The sequence below is a fragment of the Colossoma macropomum genome, unplaced genomic scaffold (genome assembly GCF_904425465.1).
Source record: "Colossoma macropomum unplaced genomic scaffold, Colossoma_macropomum, whole genome shotgun sequence".
Taxonomy (NCBI): Eukaryota; Metazoa; Chordata; class Actinopteri; order Characiformes; family Serrasalmidae; genus Colossoma; species Colossoma macropomum.
In genome coordinates, this window is record NW_023494821.1 from 567,304 (window position 1) to 587,876 (window position 20,573).

The 20,573-nt window shown below is 38.2% G+C and overlaps 1 protein-coding gene and 1 pseudogene across 1 annotated transcript; both read left to right on the forward strand.

Annotated features, from left to right (window-relative positions):
* Window positions 1–6,214, forward strand: LOC118800174 (major histocompatibility complex class I-related gene protein-like). Its single transcript, XM_036560351.1, has 6 exons — window positions 1–152; window positions 1,438–1,698; window positions 3,334–3,618; window positions 3,854–4,123; window positions 4,214–4,333; window positions 4,582–6,214. Exons 1-5 carry the CDS (start codon window positions 89–91, stop codon window positions 4,330–4,332), a joined length of 999 nt encoding a protein of 332 aa, XP_036416244.1. The 5' UTR covers window positions 1–88; the 3' UTR covers window position 4,333; window positions 4,582–6,214.
* A 227-nt stretch (window positions 6,215–6,441) lies between these two features.
* On the forward strand, window positions 6,442–20,569 carry LOC118800166 (annotated as a pseudogene).
* Window positions 20,570–20,573: the final 4 nt, after the last annotated feature.

A 20,573-nucleotide genomic window follows, 5' to 3' on the forward strand; every position in this document is an offset into this window, starting at 1 on the left:
CAACACGACCCCCTCCCACCTCGACTCAGCGATAAGCAAACAGAAAAAGAAAACGGTGCGCAGGAAGGTAGAGGTAAAGAAGGTAGCCATGAGGACCAGCTTTATTTTCTTTATTTATCTCCTTCGTGGAGTTCATAGTGGATCCTACACGGGTGAGTGTTTATCTGTATTTCACTGACAGGTCTGTAACTGACAGTGTCGACACTTCCTTCCTTTCTAGTTAGCAGTTTCTCAGACTCCTCGGCCCGGACTGAGATGGTTTTAACTGGTGAATTTCCGTTGTTGCAGTTTAGTTCATAACTTTATGAAATCATGGGGTAATCCCCCCCCCAAAAAAAAATGTCGAGAATGCAAAACAAATTTTTTAAGAAGCACCTGAGGAGGAGATGCAGCGACCAGGCCCCAAAACATGAGCAGGTGCTGACAGGAACTCCAGACAGCATCAGTTTGTAGCTCTTATTTCATTTCACCTTTAAACCCTTCCTCCTGATTTCACTTTATCGCCGACGGGTCAGCTCGGTCATCTTATTTATCAAATAAGTAAGAGCAGGATGAAGAATATGATGAGTCAGTTTTAGAAAAGTTGTTTGTTAACCCAGTGTAAACAGTGGTTAACTACACACTTTAAAAAGATGGCCCTTCAGGGGTTCTTTAGTGTGCTTAAATGGTTCTTTGCATGGTGAAATGGTTCTTCAGATTGATAGAGAATGTGTTGTGTATGGTTCTTTTTGAAAAGGGTTCTATAAAGCACCAAAAGGGTTCTTCTGTTGTTACAAGCTTGCCATTGTAGCAATATCAGAACCCTTTCTGGTGCTGGATAGAACCATTCTCAGAAGGGTTCTATATAGAACCACATACAACAATCTGAAGAGCCTTCTGACCGTGCATATGGAACTCATGGTCATAAATAGAACAGCTGACTTTACTGAAGAACCCTTGAAGAACCATCTTTTTAAGTATGTGGGTAGGTTAATGAGTTTCTCTGCTAAGTTAGCAGTTAGTTAACTAGTAATTAGACACTGAAGTTATTAGCAACATTATGTGCTAAAAAAGGCAACGGCTTAGCATATTTAACAGTCTGAAACTAGAGTAATGTACTTTGCATAGCGCTGTTGTCGGAATAAAACCTTGTAACTTTACAGGAAAAGGAAAAAACCTACTTTACTATTAATGTAAGTCAATGGAACCAGAATTTTTTCCAAGTGATTTTGGACCATTTCTGTTGGTCCATTCATTATTAAATTTACTTACAAAGTAAAGAGCAAGAGCAGGTATTTTCAAATTATGTCAAAAATGGAAAAACACAAAAATGGAGATATGAGGTTTTGTTCCGACAGAAGCGACATTAAGCTCAGTGTGGAATGAGTACATGCATTTATTTATTATCAAAAATATTTGACACAAGGATTTTGTAAGACCTTTCTTTTTCTCCTGCAGATCCTGAGTCTCTAAACCTATGTGTCCACATGATTGTGTCCCGTGGTTTTAACCTCCCTGAGTTTGTACAGAGGACCACCCTGGATGACGTGACCATCTTCTACCATGACAGTAACATGGCTTCTAAAATGCCCCGTCCTGACTGGCTAAACAGTATTGCAGGACAGTGGCACTGGAAACATATACAGAACTGGGCAGATCGCAACAGACGTGTAATTTCTCAAGGATTCACTTCAGCTCTTCAGCAGTTTAACAGGACAGGTACTGTGCTAAATCTGTCTGCTCTGTGAACATAAATGGTCACTGTTGAGGCTGATCTGTTGAACTTGAACACCAAAAATCTATCATGCTTGAAAAAACAAAATGTGATAGGTCAGTCTCCATCTGTCACGGGCAGGAGCCCTGTCACCCATCCTGTGGTCAGGCTCAGTGCCGCCACTAGATGGGAGCAGAGAGCCACCTCTAGGAAATTAGAGACAACAGGTCACACCAGTGTTGGGCTCTACCAAACAGTGGCTCTTTGGTTGTTCTGTGCTCAGTCATGAGTTTATATGCCATGTGCACGTATCTCTTGATCAAGCCGGCATTTGGGTAATTGCTCTAAAGTCTCTTGGAGTTTGCTCCTGATCCCTCTAAGCTTTGCACTCAGGTCACTTGTAACAGCAGTGTGAGTATGGGCCACCATTTCTACACTTTGTTCAGTTACACTATTCATTTTGTGTTTTACTGCCACCTGCCTGTGCTCTGCCATTGAGGTCCCCCTCTGTCCACAGCCAGTGGGGTAAATCAACAACTCTTTGGCCTCCCCTACCTGGAGGCCTGGATTTAATTCCACTTTTGGGTGAACCTTGTTACACAAAAACCTGTAAAATAAGGGGGAAATGAGAAAAAAAAACGCAAAAAAATCCCATTAAAAATTCTGGTTAGCTCCGGCCCAGTGCTACAATATTTTTGTTATTTAAGGGGCCCCTGTCATGGACATTTGAATTTTCCTTGTCTTTTTGAAATGGGAGTTTGATGTGCCTTTGGCAAACATTGTTACAGTTTCAAAGCATACCATTCACTCCCCAGTCCATACACTACCTATTTGGAAGCTAAACATATATCTGCCTATTCAGCCTACAGCAGTTTAGGCCCGCCCACTCACATTTAAGTTATGAAAAGTAGAAAAATGCTTTGATGATGCAACGATGTTCTACTTGCTGAATAATTAAGAACTTTTGAACTTCTGCTGCATTTTTCCTATATATTAAATGTAGTTGTTGGATGTGAATAGATTAAATATCCAACCCAAATCAAATCAAATCATGTTTATTGTCACATCACATATACACAGGTGGAAGGTGAGTGAAAATCTTAGGTGCATAGCCCCCTTATAGAATTTAAATACAAAAAATATATAAATAAATGAGTTGCAGGTACACAGAGGATAGAATATTGATATAGGAATCTTCCAGATTAATCAGGAATTATACAACCATAGAATTATACAAGAATTATACGAGTAATGATGCGTTTTCTACATTCTCTACAGCTAATTTTGTGTAACAGAGCGCTTCAGCCTGTATAACCCTTCTGTATTTGATCAGTGTGATTGCATCATTTCCAAAGGTAAACACACTGTAAATGTAGCATGACTGCAGACTGCGCAGGACTTCAGTTAAATAATGTTGGAATGACATGAGCTGTGGTGGATTGTTGTCATTTAATGTTTTTAAAATCAATTTATTAGGTTTACAAAGATTTTACAGTTATGATTAAATGACTTTAACACAAACAGTTTACATGTAAGTACTTCTATTAGACACTGATGAGTAAACTGAGTATTTCGTCTGTACATCTCATCCACCGCTACATGTAGATACAATAGTCCTCACTGTGTTTTACTCTTTTTAGGCTCCTTGGCTGACAGTAACATATACGAGGGCTGGGGCTGCTGTACTCTCTATCCAAATGGAACCTACAGGTCATCACTAACACACAAATTCAATGGAAAAGACTTTATAAGTCTTGATTTGGACAGAAGGGTGTTCGTTGCTGCAGTTTCTGAAGCAGTTCTGTATAAAAATCAGAGATGCAGAGATGAAAGGGACATGAATGACATAACAGATTTCTACAGAAAAGTGATTGTAGATCGACTGAACATATTCAAGAATGCTCCTCCAGTCCGCATCAGAAAAGGTCAGTATAACATCTGAATAAAGTTCCTTTAGGATTGCAGCAGCTACATTCGGTCCAAAATGATTCATTTGTAGCTGTGAAGGAGATAAAGCAGCCTATATTTTTAACCCACTCCATCGTACACTTAGGGACCTTAATTTTTATTTATTATTTATTTATTATTAATTTAACCTGACTGATGATAGGACCAAAAATTCTCATTGTACCTGTTATTAAGTTTTTAAATGTGTTCCAGTTCCAGAAGTCAGCATCTTTGAGAAACAGATGACCGGCTCCATCACAATCACATGTCATGTGACGGGGTTTTACCCCCGGGCGGTTCAGGTGGACTGGCTTGGTCCAGATCAGCCTGTGGATGAAGCGTTCACTGATGTCCTGCCCAACGAGGACGGCACATACCAGACCAGAAAGAGTGTGACAGTTCCAGAGGAGGATGTAGGAAAACACACCTACAGCTGTGTAGTGCTTCATAGCAGCGTAGCACACAACATCACCAAAGTCTGGGGTAGGATGACTAGTCTGACATGAGCTCATTTTCTTTAATGTTTAAGAACGTGATTTGGAATGATAATAATAATGAATATCTTTTGTGTAGTTGGGGAGTTTCAGTATCACCGCAGGGCTGGTGTTTGGATATCTCTCGCCATTTTCCTGTTAGCCACTGGATTTGTTTTCTGGAGACGCTGTAGATCTAATAGTAAAGTAAATGAATGAAGTAAGTGAATCAACAGGCTTTTGCAATCAGTGATAAATGTGTCATTGTGAAAACCAACACTTTACTATAGAGGAAACCATTATTACCAGTGAACATCTGTAATAAAACAGCATTGCATACTCACTGTGTGAGACACATCATTAAATTCTTTTATAGCAAGGCTCATTAACACGGCTGTCAGATTTGCTTATTGAACTGCATTTTAATGTGCCTTGTTTAATCAGTCTTATTACTGTTCTATCCTGTAGATGCTGTGAGCTGAAGTGAACCTTCAAGAACCTTTTACTGCAACTTGCTCTGATTCCAGAAGAGGAGCTTACAGCATGTCTGTCATCTTTCAGCCTTCTTAAGTCTTACCTTACACCCATCTTACCATGCATTTTACTACCTTTTACTGAAACCAACTCTGGGTCATGTTTGAAAGTTTGATTTCCATATATACAGCAGTATGAGAGTAAAGTAAAGGAAGCTACTACAATATGGGAGAAAAGAAGAGTCTGCAGAGGCAGCAAATGAAAAAGGGAGGCAGACAAAAGCCTTGTTTGAGCTGGATTAGTTTTACCAGAGGAGGTCCAGTAAATTGATTTATGTGTGATATGACTGGCCAATTCGTACGGGATAAAGGATCAGTGTAATTTCACCAAATTACTCCGACTACCCCGGATCGAAACATCATCAAGCAGACATTTACCTCAGCATTATGCAGCAGGTGCCACACTTTTGAACAACACAACAGGCTGTGCAGCTAAAAAGCAAATATGGCACCAAAAAAGGTGAGAGGGAGACTTTACATCTAATTTCAGTGTGAGGTGACGACTACTATCAATGGTAATTCGAGATGATGGTGCATAGTCATAGTGTGTGGCAGGGAGTATACAGCAAATTAGTGTGGATTTCAGTAGTCTTGTCATGAACTTGAGGATTAAGGATTTGGGACAAATCAAGCTTCATTTTAGCTGTTAGCTTTGTCGCAAAAAAACAAAAAAAAAGCCATTTTATTATGTTACTGTGATGTGGATTTGAACAAGAAAGTTCGAATTCGAACAAGACTGCTGTTACTGGGGGAACTCAAAGTTCAGCAAATTATAGAAGGTAGTTCACTGCTGACTTATTACTTTACTCAAATTACAGCACTTCCCCAGATGAAACTAATCCAGCTTGAATAGGGTTTAAGTTTATCTACCTGCTGTCATAACTGTGTTATGTCTCTGTGTTAATATCTCTGTGTTAACTATGATAATGATTTCTAAATGTGAAATGTTGTTTTTACACTCATTGTCCATTTTTATCAGCTCCACTGATTATATAGGAGCACTTTGTTGTGCTACAGTTACCGACTGCCGTCCATCTGTTTCTTTGCATACTTTGTTAGCCCCCTTTTACCCTGTTCATCAATGGTCAGGACCCCCACAGGACCACCACAGAGCAGGTATTATTTGGGTGGTGGATCATTCTCAGCACTGCAGTAACACTGATGTGGTGGTGGTGGCGTGTTGGTGTGTGTTGTGCTTGTACGAGTGTATCAGACACAGCAGTCTCAGGTTTAGAACTGCCTTTGTCAGTATTGACAAATTAGATATTTTTAGAAGGGATTTTTTTCACATACTGAGCTGTTTTGTAATGATAGTGGTGATTTCTTCTTCTTTTGGTTAATTACAATGAACTTGAAATTCATTGGCTACCGAAGCTCATAATTTCAGCAGAAAGCACTTCCTGAGTCTTCATTAATAAGCTTTTTATCTTTGTAAGTTATAAGCTTTATGTTTTTTGAAGTTGTGTGTTTGCACATCCTGTTTACATAGACACTTTCATGTCAGGTATCAAAAGACTTTTTTTATAGTTTGTGAATGCAAAATTTTAATAAATGGTTTATTTTTTACAGTTTGTGTACTGTTGTGTTTTAATGTATCTGGCTCATGTAGCGGATTATTGGAGTTATTATAGCTGTCACTGTAGCTAGCATAACGTTACATTTATCTACATTGAAAACGGTGGTTTGAGTTTTTTCTAACAGCTTTTTAAAACCCTGGACGCTGCAGACTTGATCTCCGCCGTCCCATCTCATTACCTTCATGTATTAATGTTGATTAAAAACTGTCAGATACAATATGACAGTGGTGTTGGTGAATAATGAGGAGACAGAGCTCATGTCTCATCGTCGTGGTAGGTTTTATTTTAAAAGTTTCCATATTTAATTACCTTATTATCAGTATGGCAACGTTAATGTACATTCAGTTTAACTCAGTGTAACGTGGTTCGCTGTTTTTACTCATAAAACCGACAAAAACACTGTCGTGGCAGAGCGCGCACTGACGTCATCCATAGAAATATGCAAAAATAAACACTGCATAAGTGCAGTACAGAGCTTTAATGCAGGGGTGCACAACTCCGGTCCTGGAGGGCTGGTGTCCAGCACAGTTTGGTGATTTACCTGCTCCAACACACCTGATTAACTTATCTGATAATAGCCAGATTTAGTGGGTGTCTTTTAGGGGGGAACCTCCAAACTGTGCTGGATACCGGCCCTCCAGGACCGGGGTTGTGCACCCCTGGTTTAATGGAATTCCCCTTTAAGTTGTTGCTAGATGGAACTTCCGGCCTTTTAAACAAATACACAGTAAAAAAAAATTTTGCTTGCACACCAACTTTGTACAGAATTTCCCCCGAACTTTTTTTGTCCACTCAATTTTTGTAAGTTATTAGTTATACTAACTGACATTTTTGTCAACACTAAAAGAAATATTCAGTTGAGCTAACATGAGAACATTTGTTGCACTATGAAGTACAACTAGTCTTGAGCAAAGCTCTTCTTTTCACCTCATTCATCAGTGATTAGCACCCCCACAGGACCACCACAGAGCAGGTAATATAATTATTTTGTTCTCAGCACTGCCACTGCAGTGACACTGGCGTGGTAGTATGTGTGGTGCTGGTACTAGTGTATCAGATATAGCAATGCTTTAAACACCTCAGCGTCACTGCTGGAGTGAGAATACCACAAAAAAAGCCAACAGCGTCCTGTGGCCACTGATGAAGGACTAAAAGATGACCAACACAAACTGTGCAGCAACAGATGGGCTATTATCTTTAACTCTACATCTAAAAGGTGGACCAACAAGGTGGGAGTGTCTAATAAAGTGGACAGTGAGCAGCACAGCTGTGTCCAATACACCACCCAAATAATACAGCCTGCTCTGTGATGGTCCTGGGGGGTGGGTCTGACCACTAAAGAACAAGATGAAACAGACTGCAATCTTTAAGTTAGGAGTACCTTAAAATGGCCAGAGAGTGTATACGTATGTGTGGGAGAGAGAGACAGCAAGAGAATGAATCTGAAGCCTACCTCACTGTGCTAAATACACTCGTGCCTTAACAGATGTGGAGGTCTCTGGTCAATTTCTTTATCACTTGCAGCTTGGATTCTTCATGACTAATCAAAAATGAAGAAAAAGTAAACAAAATTTGTAATAAACACTCACTGGACCAAACATATGGATGAGAATAATCCACAAAGTACACAGTATGAAGAATAAATATGCAAAACAACAGCAAGAAAAGGTAATAGCATACAAGTAGAAGAATGTTATTGTTAGTAATAGTTCTTAATAGTTGATTGTGACAACGCTAATCAAAAAGCCCGGTGAATGGAGTGAGGTTTGGTTATTTTAAATGAATCACAAAAAACCCTCAAGACTAAAGAGGCATCTCGAGACCGAACAATTACTCTTTTGGGAAAACCAGTGGAGTATTTTCAAACACAAGATGGACTGCAACAGTCCTAATCACAGTCCACATGTACCTTGTACATTTTAAACCCATCAATGTGTTCAGAGTATTAACATTTTTAATGAGTTGTACATGATAGAATGTCTGATCACGTGCCATCACAAAAGCAAATGAATAGCATAATATTGCAAGCATAACTATTCAACATACACATTTTTAATGCTTACTTTTATAGTCTATGCTGAACAGATCATGAGCCATTCCAGTTTCCTACTACTGCAGAGCTCTGTACTGTCAGTAATGCAGAGTGAACTGGACAATCTGTGCTGTGCTAGGCCTGGACACACATCCATTACATCAGTAATAAACTGGGTGCTTTAATCTCTGATGTTGATCGCAAATGATGCAGGGGGCGGGGCAACCTCTCAACAGGAGTGACTAAAATGTATGTCACTCACAGTTTTGATAACTTATTGGGTGTGAAGTGAAGTTAGGCCAATTCAAACTCAAATTATTAAGTAATGCAGTTTATTATATTTTTATATACTTTTTTAAAATCCTCAAAAATAACGACGAACCCGCCCAATCTGGCAACACTGCCCTCACTCTGGTCCTGAAAAGAGTGTAATGTACTTTTTTATAGTAAACTCACTGTGGAATGAGTACACTTATATATTTGTTAGCATATTTGTTTTATTGATGGGAGGACTTTGTAAGACCCGTCTTTTTTCTCCTGCAGATCCTGAGTCTCTAAGTCTATGCGTCCACGCAATTGTGTCCAGTGGTTTTAACCTCCCTGAGTTTGTACAGAGGACCACCCTGAATGACGTGACCATCTTCTACCATGACAGTAACATGTATTCAAAAATACCCTGTCCTGACTGGATCAATAGTACTGAAGGACAGTGGCACTGGAAACATATACAGAACTGGGCGGATATCAACAGACATTTAATCACCCAGGGCTTTAAATCAGCTACTCAGCAGTTTAACAAGACAGGTACTGTGCTTTTTTTTCATGCATTTTTCAAGCGTACAAAAAGAGTACAAAATGTTTTCATTTCTTTTTCTATCAGCACATATAGAATCACTTTCTCTTGTTAATGTCCCTCCACAAGACTGAATTGGTAGCAATATTGTCTTAAAACTTGCTATGTTTGCGTTAAAAACATTGCTATGCCACTCTAGCAGCAAAACTCCCTGTGGTTTGGATAAACACCTGTAAGCATGTCTGTCGGCAGACTGTCCAGTGAAATTGTTTTGTACAGCATCTTGGTAGCCAGATTCAAAAATGCTACCAAAGATAAGCTCTCAAATAATCATATACACAGCTGTCCCTACAATAAACATCTTATTTTAATAAACAGAGCTCTACCAATGTATAGTTGCCTGATAATATCAGTCAATATTGTCAACCTACAGTTTTTTGAGGTGCTGGAGAAAATATAGCAAATAAGGCACTGATAATTGCTGCTTTTTTCATCTTTTGGGATGAAACCTTAAACAGTTGTACCACTTCAAGAAGCACAATATGAGTCACCCCTTGTTTAACTATAATGACTTTAACTAATAGACTGTAATGAAGGCTGATCTGTTGAATCTGAACACAATACACCATTGTTGGATGCGTGTAAATTGTATCCAAACCTTAAATTGTGTGAGGAAAATGTTGAAACACCAAAATAAAACATGGATGAAAAGAAATGAAAAATTTGAAAAATAAGAGATAATTAGCAAAAACGAGACTGTGAAGAATTCTGCCTAGCTCCACCCCGGTGCTTTTTTTGCCCATTGCTTTTTTTGAATAATAGTTTGATGTATTATGCAAACATTTACAGTTTCTACATGTTCCATTCCTTCCCCAGTCATACAGTACAATATGAACTACTAAGCCTATTTCCAAACCATTGTTTTTGTGATGTCACGAAAACCAGAACATTTACATTTATTTGCCTATTCAGCCTACAGCAGCTTAGCTCTGCCCGCTCATATTGAAGTTATAAGGAGTGTTTCAGCCCAGACTGCTTTTTGTATAAGGGACAATAAAGGACAGCTACTGAGAACAGAACTCATTGGTGTATATCAGTCTTAAAGGGACAGTAACAGAAATGGTCTGTTTCTGTTTTATTCTAATGCAGTGAACCCCAACCTCCTATTGGAGATCTACTTTACTGAATGTTTTGCCTAAAGCTCAAAACTAACACACCTCATATGGCTGATCAAAGACTTCTGAAGGGAATAATTAGATAGGTCAGCAGGAGTCGATGAAGGATAGAGCGAATGTCTTCAGAAATATGTGCCCACTGTTCTAAGGCACAGGTGTCCAGCACAGTTTGGTTGATTTCTCAGCTCTAAACACACCCACTAAATCTAGCAATCAGGTGCTGAGTTGACTCAGGTATGTTTGTGTAGGAATATCATCAAACTGTTCTGGGCTCCGGCTCTTCAAGGCTGGAGTTCGATACCCTTGTTCTAAGGGATAAAGAGGGGCTGGAAAACAGTTTGTTTTTGGTACATTAGGCAACATACACCACATAAGTAGGTGGTCTTAAAAGGGAAAAATGAAATACACAAAAAACGTAGAATAAGAGGCCTTCGAGTTGTGAAACAGTGTGTTTCTGTGGTTTAATTTAAAGTTTGAGAAGAGTGACAGCTGCTGCAAACTAATAATCATATTAATCAGTAAAGCACAGCTTAACCAAGAGTATTAAAATCCAAAATATAACTGTAAATTTTTTATTGGAATTTTTTACTCTTTAAAGTCAGAATCAGTATCGGTCACAACATTTTCATATTGGTCAGGCTCTATAAAATAATTAGCATGCATTATCATCTGAAGTGGCTGTAATTCAAATAGAAAAAAGCTTTGATGCTTTGATGATGTAAAGATGTTTTACTTGCTGCATTTTTAAGAACTTCTGTTGCATTTTTCCTAAATATTATGTTTGGTTGTCATACAAAATTTAGTTGTTGGATGTGAATAGATTAAATATCCAGCCCATAGAAGTATACAAGTAATGGTGCTTCGCTACGGAATAATGTTGGAATGTTGGAATAATGTTGAAATAGTTGAGCTGTGGTGGGAATTTTATCAGTATATCTTACCCACTGCTACACATAGTAACAATGGACATATGTTAACATTAAAATATACCCCTCACTGTTTTTTTTACTCTTTTTAGACTCCTTGACTGACCATAACATATACCAGGGCTGGGGCTGCTGTACACTCTATTGAAATGGAACCTATACGACATCAGTAACACACAAATTCAATGGAAAAGACTAAGTTTTGATTCTGACAGAAGGGTATTCGTTGCTGATGTTTCTGAAGCAGTTGTGTATAAAATTCAGAGGGAAAGAGATGAAAGGGACAAGAAAGAATTAACAGATTTCTATGACAACGTGACTAGAAAGAGAATGAACATATTCAAGCATGTTCCTTCAGTCCGCAACAGAAAAGGTCAGTATAACATCTGTGTAAAGTTCCTTTATCATTGCAGCAGCTTTATTCAGTACAAAATTATTTACTTATAATAACCTAGATGTTTGCTCCACTCAATCTTACACCAAAGGTCTCAATTTTATTATTTTGTGTACATAATCTTAACCAGGCAAGTCATTAAGAATGTGTTCTTATTAACAATTTACAGTTTTTAATCCTTCTGACATGGCCGATCCAGACTGAATTAAAATCACAGACTAGCACTTGTAAATGAGAAATTTACCCTTATGCTAGCCTGACTGATGATAGGACCAAAAATTCACATTGTACCTGTTATTAAGTTTTAAATTGTGTTCCAGTTCCAAAAATCAGGATCTTTGAGAAACAGAAGGCCGGCTCTATTACAGTCACATGTCATGTGACAGGGTTTTACCCCCGGGCGGTTCAGGTGGACTGGCTTGGTCCAGATCTGCAGCCTGTAGATGGAGCGGTCACTGATGTGCTGCTCAACGAGGACGGCACATACCAGACCAGAAAGAGTGTGACAGTTCCAGAGGAAGATGTAGGAAAACACACCTACAGCTGTGTAGTGCTTCATAGCAGCGTAGCACACATCATCACCACAGTCTGGGGTAGGATGACTAGTCTGACATGAGCTCATTTTGTGTAATGTTTAAGAACGTGATTTAGAATGATAATAATATGAATATCTTTTGTGTAGTTGGGGAATCTCAGAATCACCGCAGGGCTGGTGTTTGGATATCTCTCACCATTTTCCTGTTGGCCATTGGATTTGTTTTCTGGAGATGCTGTAAATCTACCTGTAAGTAAATCAACGGACTTTTGCAGTCAGTGATGAATGTGTCATTGTGAAAACCACCACTTAGCTATAGAACATGAGTCGGCAACCCAAATGTTGAGAAGAGCCATTTTGTTCCGTTTCAACAAAAATCACTCCACCACTTCATCAAAATCACTTACTGAAGTAATGATTTACCAATCTGGCAGTAAATATGTCTCAGTATATGCTAATGTACCAGAATAGGCTAAAAATATAAACAAAAATCCAAACTTACTTTGCTCTGCTTTAAGCTTTAACTCAGCTATAGCCGCTTTTCTCACATCTCCGGCAGGACAGTTTTCCACAAAAGTAGAATAGCTTTTTGTTTGAATTTTCCCGTTCCACCTTAAGTGGCTACTTTTCTGAATTTTCCTGTTCCACCTTAAATAGTGCAGCAGTTAGATTCTGGCACCTCAGGCATGTTGCCTGAGGTGCCAGAATCTAACTGCTGCACTATTTAAGGTGGAACAGGAAAGTTCAGAAAAGTAGCCGCTTGCTACAGATTAAACATAGCAGTAAACCAATTTAATTTAGATAATTTAGATAATTTATATCTAAATTATCAATGTTCATCTTAAATCCATTTTGTTATCTACTAGCTATGCGAGATTGTTATCTGCGTTGCTGTGTGACCACCAGTCTGCGCGCCAATCTTCAGGGTTAAAGGGTGAATCAGCAGTTCTACATTAACTCCAATGGTTAAGACAATTTACTGTTAAAACTTTGTTAGAACGATCAGCAGAGCTTTATTTTACTGCAAAGGAGAATTATTTTATTATTGTCTAAAAATCAAATTCTACTGTGGAGCTGCAACAGGACAGTGAAAAAGCTGCATGTGGATCGAGAGCCGCATGTTGCCGACCCCTGCTCTAGAGGAATCCATCAGTAACAGCAAACATTCGAATGGCAGGGCTCATTAACAGGGCTATCAGATTTGCTTATTGAACTGCATTTTAATGTGCCTTGTCTAATCAATCTTAATACTGTGTTATCCTGTAGGTGCTGTGAGCTGAACTGAACTTTTACTGCAACTTGCTCTGATTCCAGAAGAGGAGCTTTCAGCCTGTCTGTCATCTTTCAGCCTTCTTAAGTCTTACCTTACATTCATCTTACCGTGTGTTTTACATTTACTTTATCTATACTGATCAGGGTTATTATAGTTTTAAATTTTGATTCGTTTTTAATTTTAGTTAGTTTTACATTTTGATTAGTTCTTATTTTTAGTTATTTTTAAATTTTGGTTTTTGACTTCAGTTTAGTTTCAGTTAGGTTTAAGGGTGCGCTAATAGTTTTAGGATTTATTTTCTGAAAAGTAAAGTACTTTAAGTAAAGTAAAGTAAAGTTTTAGCGTAGTTTTTATTTAGTTTCAGTCTTCGTTTTAGTTTGTAGTATTATGGTGAACGCTGTGATAGCAGGTATTTAAAGAGGGTGTAATAAAATTGTCACTTAAACATTGTAACACTTAAACACTTAAAACTGCTAGTTTGGGTCAATTATAATAATGCTGATACTGATATCTACTCTGGGTCATGTTTTAAAAGTTTGGTATCCATATATACAGAAATATGTGAGTTAAATGAAGAAAGCCATTGCATCGGGGAGATGAGACAGGTCTGCTGAGGCAGCAAATGTTCATCTACCTGCTGTCATAACTTCTAGATTCTGTTCTCTCTGTTAACCATGACACTGAATTCACCAATTATATATAATTATATAATATATACGTATTTTGTAAATGTCGTAGTAAACATGGCTGGTTTTATATAAGACATATGCAGGATTGGGATGTATGAATACAAGTATTCAGAATATACATTAAGAAAATAAAATTAAGTCTCTGTATTCAGTCCAAGTTACATTTTGTAAAGGCAGCATTCAGCATACAGTTACAGTTAAATTATTAGGAGAATGCTTTTAAAATACTTACACACTAAATTAAAAAACATACAGTCTTCGAAAGAAACACTATCATTCATTCATTCATTCATTCATCATCTAAACCGCTTATCCTTCTGGGTCGCGGTGGGGTGCTGGAGCCTATCCCAGCTGTCATTGTGCGGAAGGCAGGATACACCCTGGACAGATCGCCAGTCCATCGCAGGGCAGAAACACTATCAGTGCTTGTTAATTAACTATTTAAAAATCAGCACACAGCATGTAGTGAACCTGATCATTAGATGAACTCTGATGAGGACCTTAATTAACCCCTTCTTTGCACACACTGAAGCTCCTGCTAAAGCCTGAGTTGATATATTTATCTCAGCATTACTGAGCTCATTTGAGGGATTATCAAACTAATGATCTTCTCAGTAGTGGGCATGTTTGCGAGTGATAAGTTTAGGATTGTGGAAGCAGCAGTGGACACTTTTTTAAAGGCACACTTTTTAAAAGTATTTTGCCCAACCCTGGACATAAGTACAAACTATAAAGTAGAAAGTCATCTCAGATTAGAATTGCTTTTGTCAGGATTGACAGATGAGCCATTTTTATAAGGGATTTTTCACATATTTAGCTATTTTTATATTGACAGTGTATGATTCTTTTTCTTCTTATTCTTCTTCTTTTACCCAGTTACGATGCACCTGAAATCCATTGGCTACCTAAACGTTGTGTACTCACATTCAGACCAATGTGTTAAATATTTATATTATTTATACCTGTGTTTTATGTTTAAGCATCTTCTGACTTTCTTTTTCAAGCTCATGATTTCAACAGAAAGGAATTCTTGAGTTGGAACAGTTGAATCTTCAGTTATAAGCTTTATATATTTATGCATTATAAGCTTTCTGTCTTTAAGTTACATTTTGTACATTTGCACATCCTGTTTACAAAGACATCCAGGCATTAAAACTTGTTTTAATAGTTTGTTAATGCAAAATTTGAATAAATAGTTTATTTTTTAAAGTTTGTGTACGGTTGTATTTTAATGTGTCTGGCTTATTTATCAGGCTATTAGAGTTAATGATGACTGTAGTAGGTCATGTACTAAACACATTTGACCTCTGTGTATACATCTAACCATAGACAGTCTTTCAAACATGTTCTGTTACACGTTTAGAGTATCTCATTACAAGACACTATGTTGTAAAAGCATAATATAGAAACCAACTTTATCTTGTTTTCCAGTTCTGGAAGTCAGGCTTTTTGAGCAGAAGAAGGCTGGGCGTTGCAGGTGGACTAGTTCGGTCCAGATCTGCAGCCTGTACACAAATATATAATCTATTATTCAAATTACTGTCCATTTTTTTATTTTTATTTTTACTTTTAACATTTTAAAAATACACCATGATATTTCTGCTTTTACTTTATTGCGCCCTGCTGCCATTAACAGTAAACTGTTAGTTCTATGTGGATGTTTCGTGCTAGATGTAATGACTATCAAAAAACACCAGGAGGTGTCCAGCACACTGCCTCTTAAAGGGGAATTCCACCAATTTTTCAAAATATTTGCATAATTCAATGGTTGAGATGTAGACAAAGTCAACAAGAGTGTTAAACTTACTGACTTGGATTTCTTTACAGTGGTGGTGATGGAAACCAGGCGATTTACTTTGGGATGTAGGTAATCTATTCAGCAGTTTGACCAGACAAGTGGGCCTTCGTTAAATTTACTTTTATTAAATTTACTCTGATGACCAGATGAACTAATCTACAGTACATAACATTAACCCCTAAAATGACCAGTCCCTGTAGTTCCTGAGTAATAAGTCTTGGTATGTAATAAGTCTGGGATTTTAAGGGGTTAGGCAAGTCCCAGAGATGTAAACTCAAGTGGTGGCGAGGCCAAATTGTTTCATGCACGGCAGCTTGGGATGTTGAAATGGTACTGGGAAATGGGCATGTGGTGGGATCACAGGCCAAAACACAAACAGACTTTTCATTCTGGAATGGAAATTTCAAAGGAGAACATCCTAGCTGTAGCGTTGTTTTCAGAGAAGCCAGTATTTCAACTTAGCATGTTTCCTTAATCTCTGATGACATATCATGGTCATTTTATGATTTAGTGCAGTAAATATATTACTTATTGATCCTTTTAGGGCGGTTCTACTACTTTGTTAGCTTAAGTGAAGGGTGTCCGATGAGTCCTTATAGGGGTGAATAATTAGATGAATTAGGCAAAGTGTCAAATTTGGTAGCAGAACTTGGCACATTTCCCTTTTCAAACCTGAAAATAATGACGGACAAAGCTGTTTATAAGCTAAAGGAATAAACAACTGTAAAATGCTTAAACTATAACAATCAATTTGCTGGGTTTTAGGTTGCAAACTAGTCCCTCTCTGACATGAATGCTGATTTCTTCCCTTTACACTTTACAACTTCACTTTACTCTGCTAGCTTGCTAGTTAACATTCTAATGGCTACAGCTACACAGCTAACACCAACAAAATGAACATCATTACACCGAAGTTTATAACCAGACGTAGCAAATACTCAAAGTTTTATCTACATTATCTTCAAACCTTACAAAAAAAAGTTTTGCATTGTATAGTTTGCATGGATAGCTGATTAGGGTAGCTGAGGCTGACCTAGCTGAGGGCAATTGCTCCATGCTGTCCACTCCTCCCCTTCTTCTGCTGCAAGTGGCCACTTGTTGTGTAATGTAGGTGTGATGCTCATATTAAGTCAAAGCGGCTGAGGGCATGTTAAAAAAAGAACAGTACTAGGTTGAAACACTGAACACCAACAATGACTCGGACTTTGACTTGGACTCGAGCCTTTTGACTTGAGTCCAGACACAAAGTGAAAGAAACATTTAAGAGGCCTCTGGCTGCAGACAGGACTCTCTACACTCAGTTACTTTTTATGTGAATGTAGTCATTTACTTGTTTTGGCATGCCAGAAGTGCATCAAATATTAATTCCAAAAAAAAACCCAGAAAAAAACAGAAAATTACACATAAGTCCCAAAAGCTAAATATATATTTTTTTCAGTATTTATTATATTTATATAATAAATACGAACTAATCAGAAAAGGCGATTTGCTTTCAGTTTATCTGCAGGGATAAACTGCACCTGTAAAGTGTGCATTTTCTGCTACTCATGATCCAAGTAATCTGCAAATATTGGCTCAATTTTTTTTAGTCTAATTTTCTTATTTTAGTCTATTTCTTTTTCTCAGTACCTTTTAGTCATTTTTTGAAGTTTTAGAAACTCACTTATTGTCCTTCAACATCCCCCCTCCTTATGCAAGTGGATTGCCTTATATCTAATCTCAGAAATTTCTCCTTCAGCCGATGTAGATGCACTTGGGAAAGAAATGGCAGCTGAGGTGAGTTTGGGTAGTTCAGGGATGGGGAACCGAGGGTTGGTGTCTATCACATTTTGGTGTTTTCCCCACTGTGACACTCCAGCTAAACCTAGCAATTGTGTGTTTGAGCAGGAAAATCACCAAACTGTGCAGCAATCTGGCCCCTCCATTACTGGAGTCCCCTACCCATGATGTAGGTGTTTGTGTGAATGTTAGTGTCTCTTTGAAGGGGAACATGATGTCAGTAAGATCTTTAGGAGCAGCTTTTGTTGGGAGGACCCCAACTGGTTGAGTGGAAGAATAGAAGTGTTACAGGGGCAGTAGGCGCACAGACATCAGGAGTGGACAAAAGAAATACTGACAGATTTGATATTATACTTAGTGTTAGAGGCTTTTGTGTAATTCCTGTTAAATAAATGTTTCCTGCTTTTTTCTGAAAAATAAATCATTTTTATATAACAAACATTTTTTACTAGAACCTGCTAAACGAAAGGTGCTATCTGAGTTTTGCACAGTACTGTAGGTATAAACAGTCATACAACATATCGTCTCACTATATAGTAGTATGGAGTGTATAACCACCAAAAGAATATCTATAGATGTAGGTGTCACTTAATTGATTCTCAGCTGTGTTAAGATTAGAGTCAGGACCAGGGTGAGAGTTAGGTTTAGGTTTTGGGTTGAGGTTAAGGTTAGGGTCAGGTTTAGGCTCTAACGGAAAATGAAGGTGAATATAATAGATATTCAGTTATGTACGTTAAAAATAAGTCAAATATTTACAAAACCTCTAACGTGTACTATTTAAATGAAGTGTTACCTAACAATATTAACATATCATCTCTGTCTTCTACTGTTTTTAGGCTCTTTGCCTGACAGTAACATATACCAGGGCAGTGCCTGCGGTTACCTCTCTCTCCAAAAGGAATCCACAAGTCATCACTAACCCACTCATTCAATGTAAAGGACTTTTTTTTTTTCATACATGACTGTAGAGTGACTGAACATATTCAAGCATGCTCCTGGAGTCAAAATCAAAAAAAGGTTGGATAAATGTCTGTATAAATTTCCTTTATGATTGCTCTAGAATTACCCCAATTACTGCAAAATGATTCCTTTATAACTGTTTAAGAGCTGCTCTGTCTCACATCAAGATTCCTATATTCTTTTGTGCTTTGGTAGCTGAGAGAACGCTACACCTTTGCAGTTGGCTATACTGATTTTATTTGATCTTGTAACCTCTTAATGTCCCAAGCTTCTTGCATTCTGAAGTTATTTATTTAGAAACTATTCAGAAACAATATATTAAAGGAGAATTCCACCAGTGTCTGCATAATTCAGTCGTTCACATGTAAACAGTGTCATTCAGAGTGGACTGATGTGAAATGTTTAATTGTAGAGAAATTTACCGACTCTGACTTTCTTTACAGTGGTGGTGATAAGAACCAGGGTCTCAATGTCTACAATGCAAATATAGCCACTTTATTTATTTATTTCTAAACCCACCTGTGAACCTACATGTGTCTTCTGAGTTTTTATACATAATGTTAATGATGAAATAATCAACATTAATCAACAATTTGTATATTTTCCTTGGGGACTATTTTGCCTTATCACATCTTGCATGTACCTCTCTGTCATGAGCAGATTTAAAAAATATTTTTTAGGCCAAAATCTTATCCTAAAACTATCATACTGCAATGTCTCAGGCATCATCCAATGTATTTGTAACCATTTCATGTTTGGAGGCTTTTAGGGGCAATAAAATCTTCAGATGTCTGGTCACCAGCACTTTGAACAATTCTGAACAATTCTTTGAACAATTTGCTAAGTTTCTCTAGAGTAGAGCATTTCACATCACATCAAACCACTCTGAATGACCTTGTTTACATTTGAATGATTTAATTATGCAGCGATCATGGAACCAAGAGCCCCATCACATATGTACTCTTTTGTCTTTATGGAATAATGAATAGTTTTTAATTGTTTTCCAGTTCCAGAAGCAAGATCTTTGAGAAACAGAAGGCCGGCTCCATTACAGTCACGTGTCAAGGGACTGGGTTTTACCCCCGGGCGCTTCAGGTGAACTGGCTCGGTCCAGACCCTGGACTGTTTTCTGTTAGACACCAATTAAGTGCACGTAAAGTGAGTTTCTTCTTTTCTTTATATCTTACTCTGCTGCCTCCCGCCTGCAGGTCCTGATCATCCAGTCAGCCACTAGTCGGCACTTTACTAGCAGCACAGCGGTAAAAATGAACCAATCAGTCATTGTATTACGACTGATCATAATCCTGATGCTCTCCATGTCTTTTTTCTAAAGGTCCTCTTCATTTTCTCCTCCAATCACTGCTCAGCAACCCTTACACTATCGACCATCACCTCAGTCAAGCTTTCAGCTTTTAGCAGTGAGCTAGTGTTCCTTTCAATGTACTTTGAATTTAAAACATGTGTCAGGGGGTCTGTAAAATTGAGGCCTGAGACCTCCACAGAGTAGAGAATGCCCTTTTCCAACACCAAAGTGCAAGCCCCCTATTTACGTGTGTTCTCTGACTAAAAGAATATGTTTAGACCATCCTCGTCGCCAGTGATCTGCAAACTATCACTGGAAAATCATATCATAAAAAAACAAAGGTAGCCAGGTAGGAGCCCAAAAAATATTAGGGACCGAATATTGGTCCCAACAGACAAAAGAACAGTAAGCTGGGAAACGCACCCCCTCCTAAAGACCACTCTGTAAAACAGAGGTCTCATTCACAGTTCCTGATTTTCAGGTCAAAGTAACTAAAAGATGGACTAACTCTGCCCTTGAAACAGAAGATGTACATGTGCACGCTCCAGAGAGACAGAGGGGCAGAGCCCGGAACAACACCGGGGAGCACTGCACGAGTCATTGGCGCCCAGGAGACGGGTGCCTGCCACAGCCGGGCAATCTCCACAGATACAGTCTACAACATTAAACAGAAGAAGAGGAGTTATTAACCCA

Bases quoted from the DNA above. Each gene is read 5' to 3' on its own strand.
- LOC118800174 (XM_036560351.1), top strand. From the start codon at position 89: ATGAGGACCAGCTTTATTTTCTTTATTTATCTCCTTCGTGGAGTTCAT. The intron at 1,699-3,333 runs GTACTGTGCTAA...TACTCTTTTTAG, and splicing joins TCAGCAGTTTAACAGGACAG to GCTCCTTGGCTGACAGTAAC. The intron at 3,619-3,853 runs GTCAGTATAACA...AATGTGTTCCAG, and splicing joins TCCAGTCCGCATCAGAAAAG to TTCCAGAAGTCAGCATCTTT.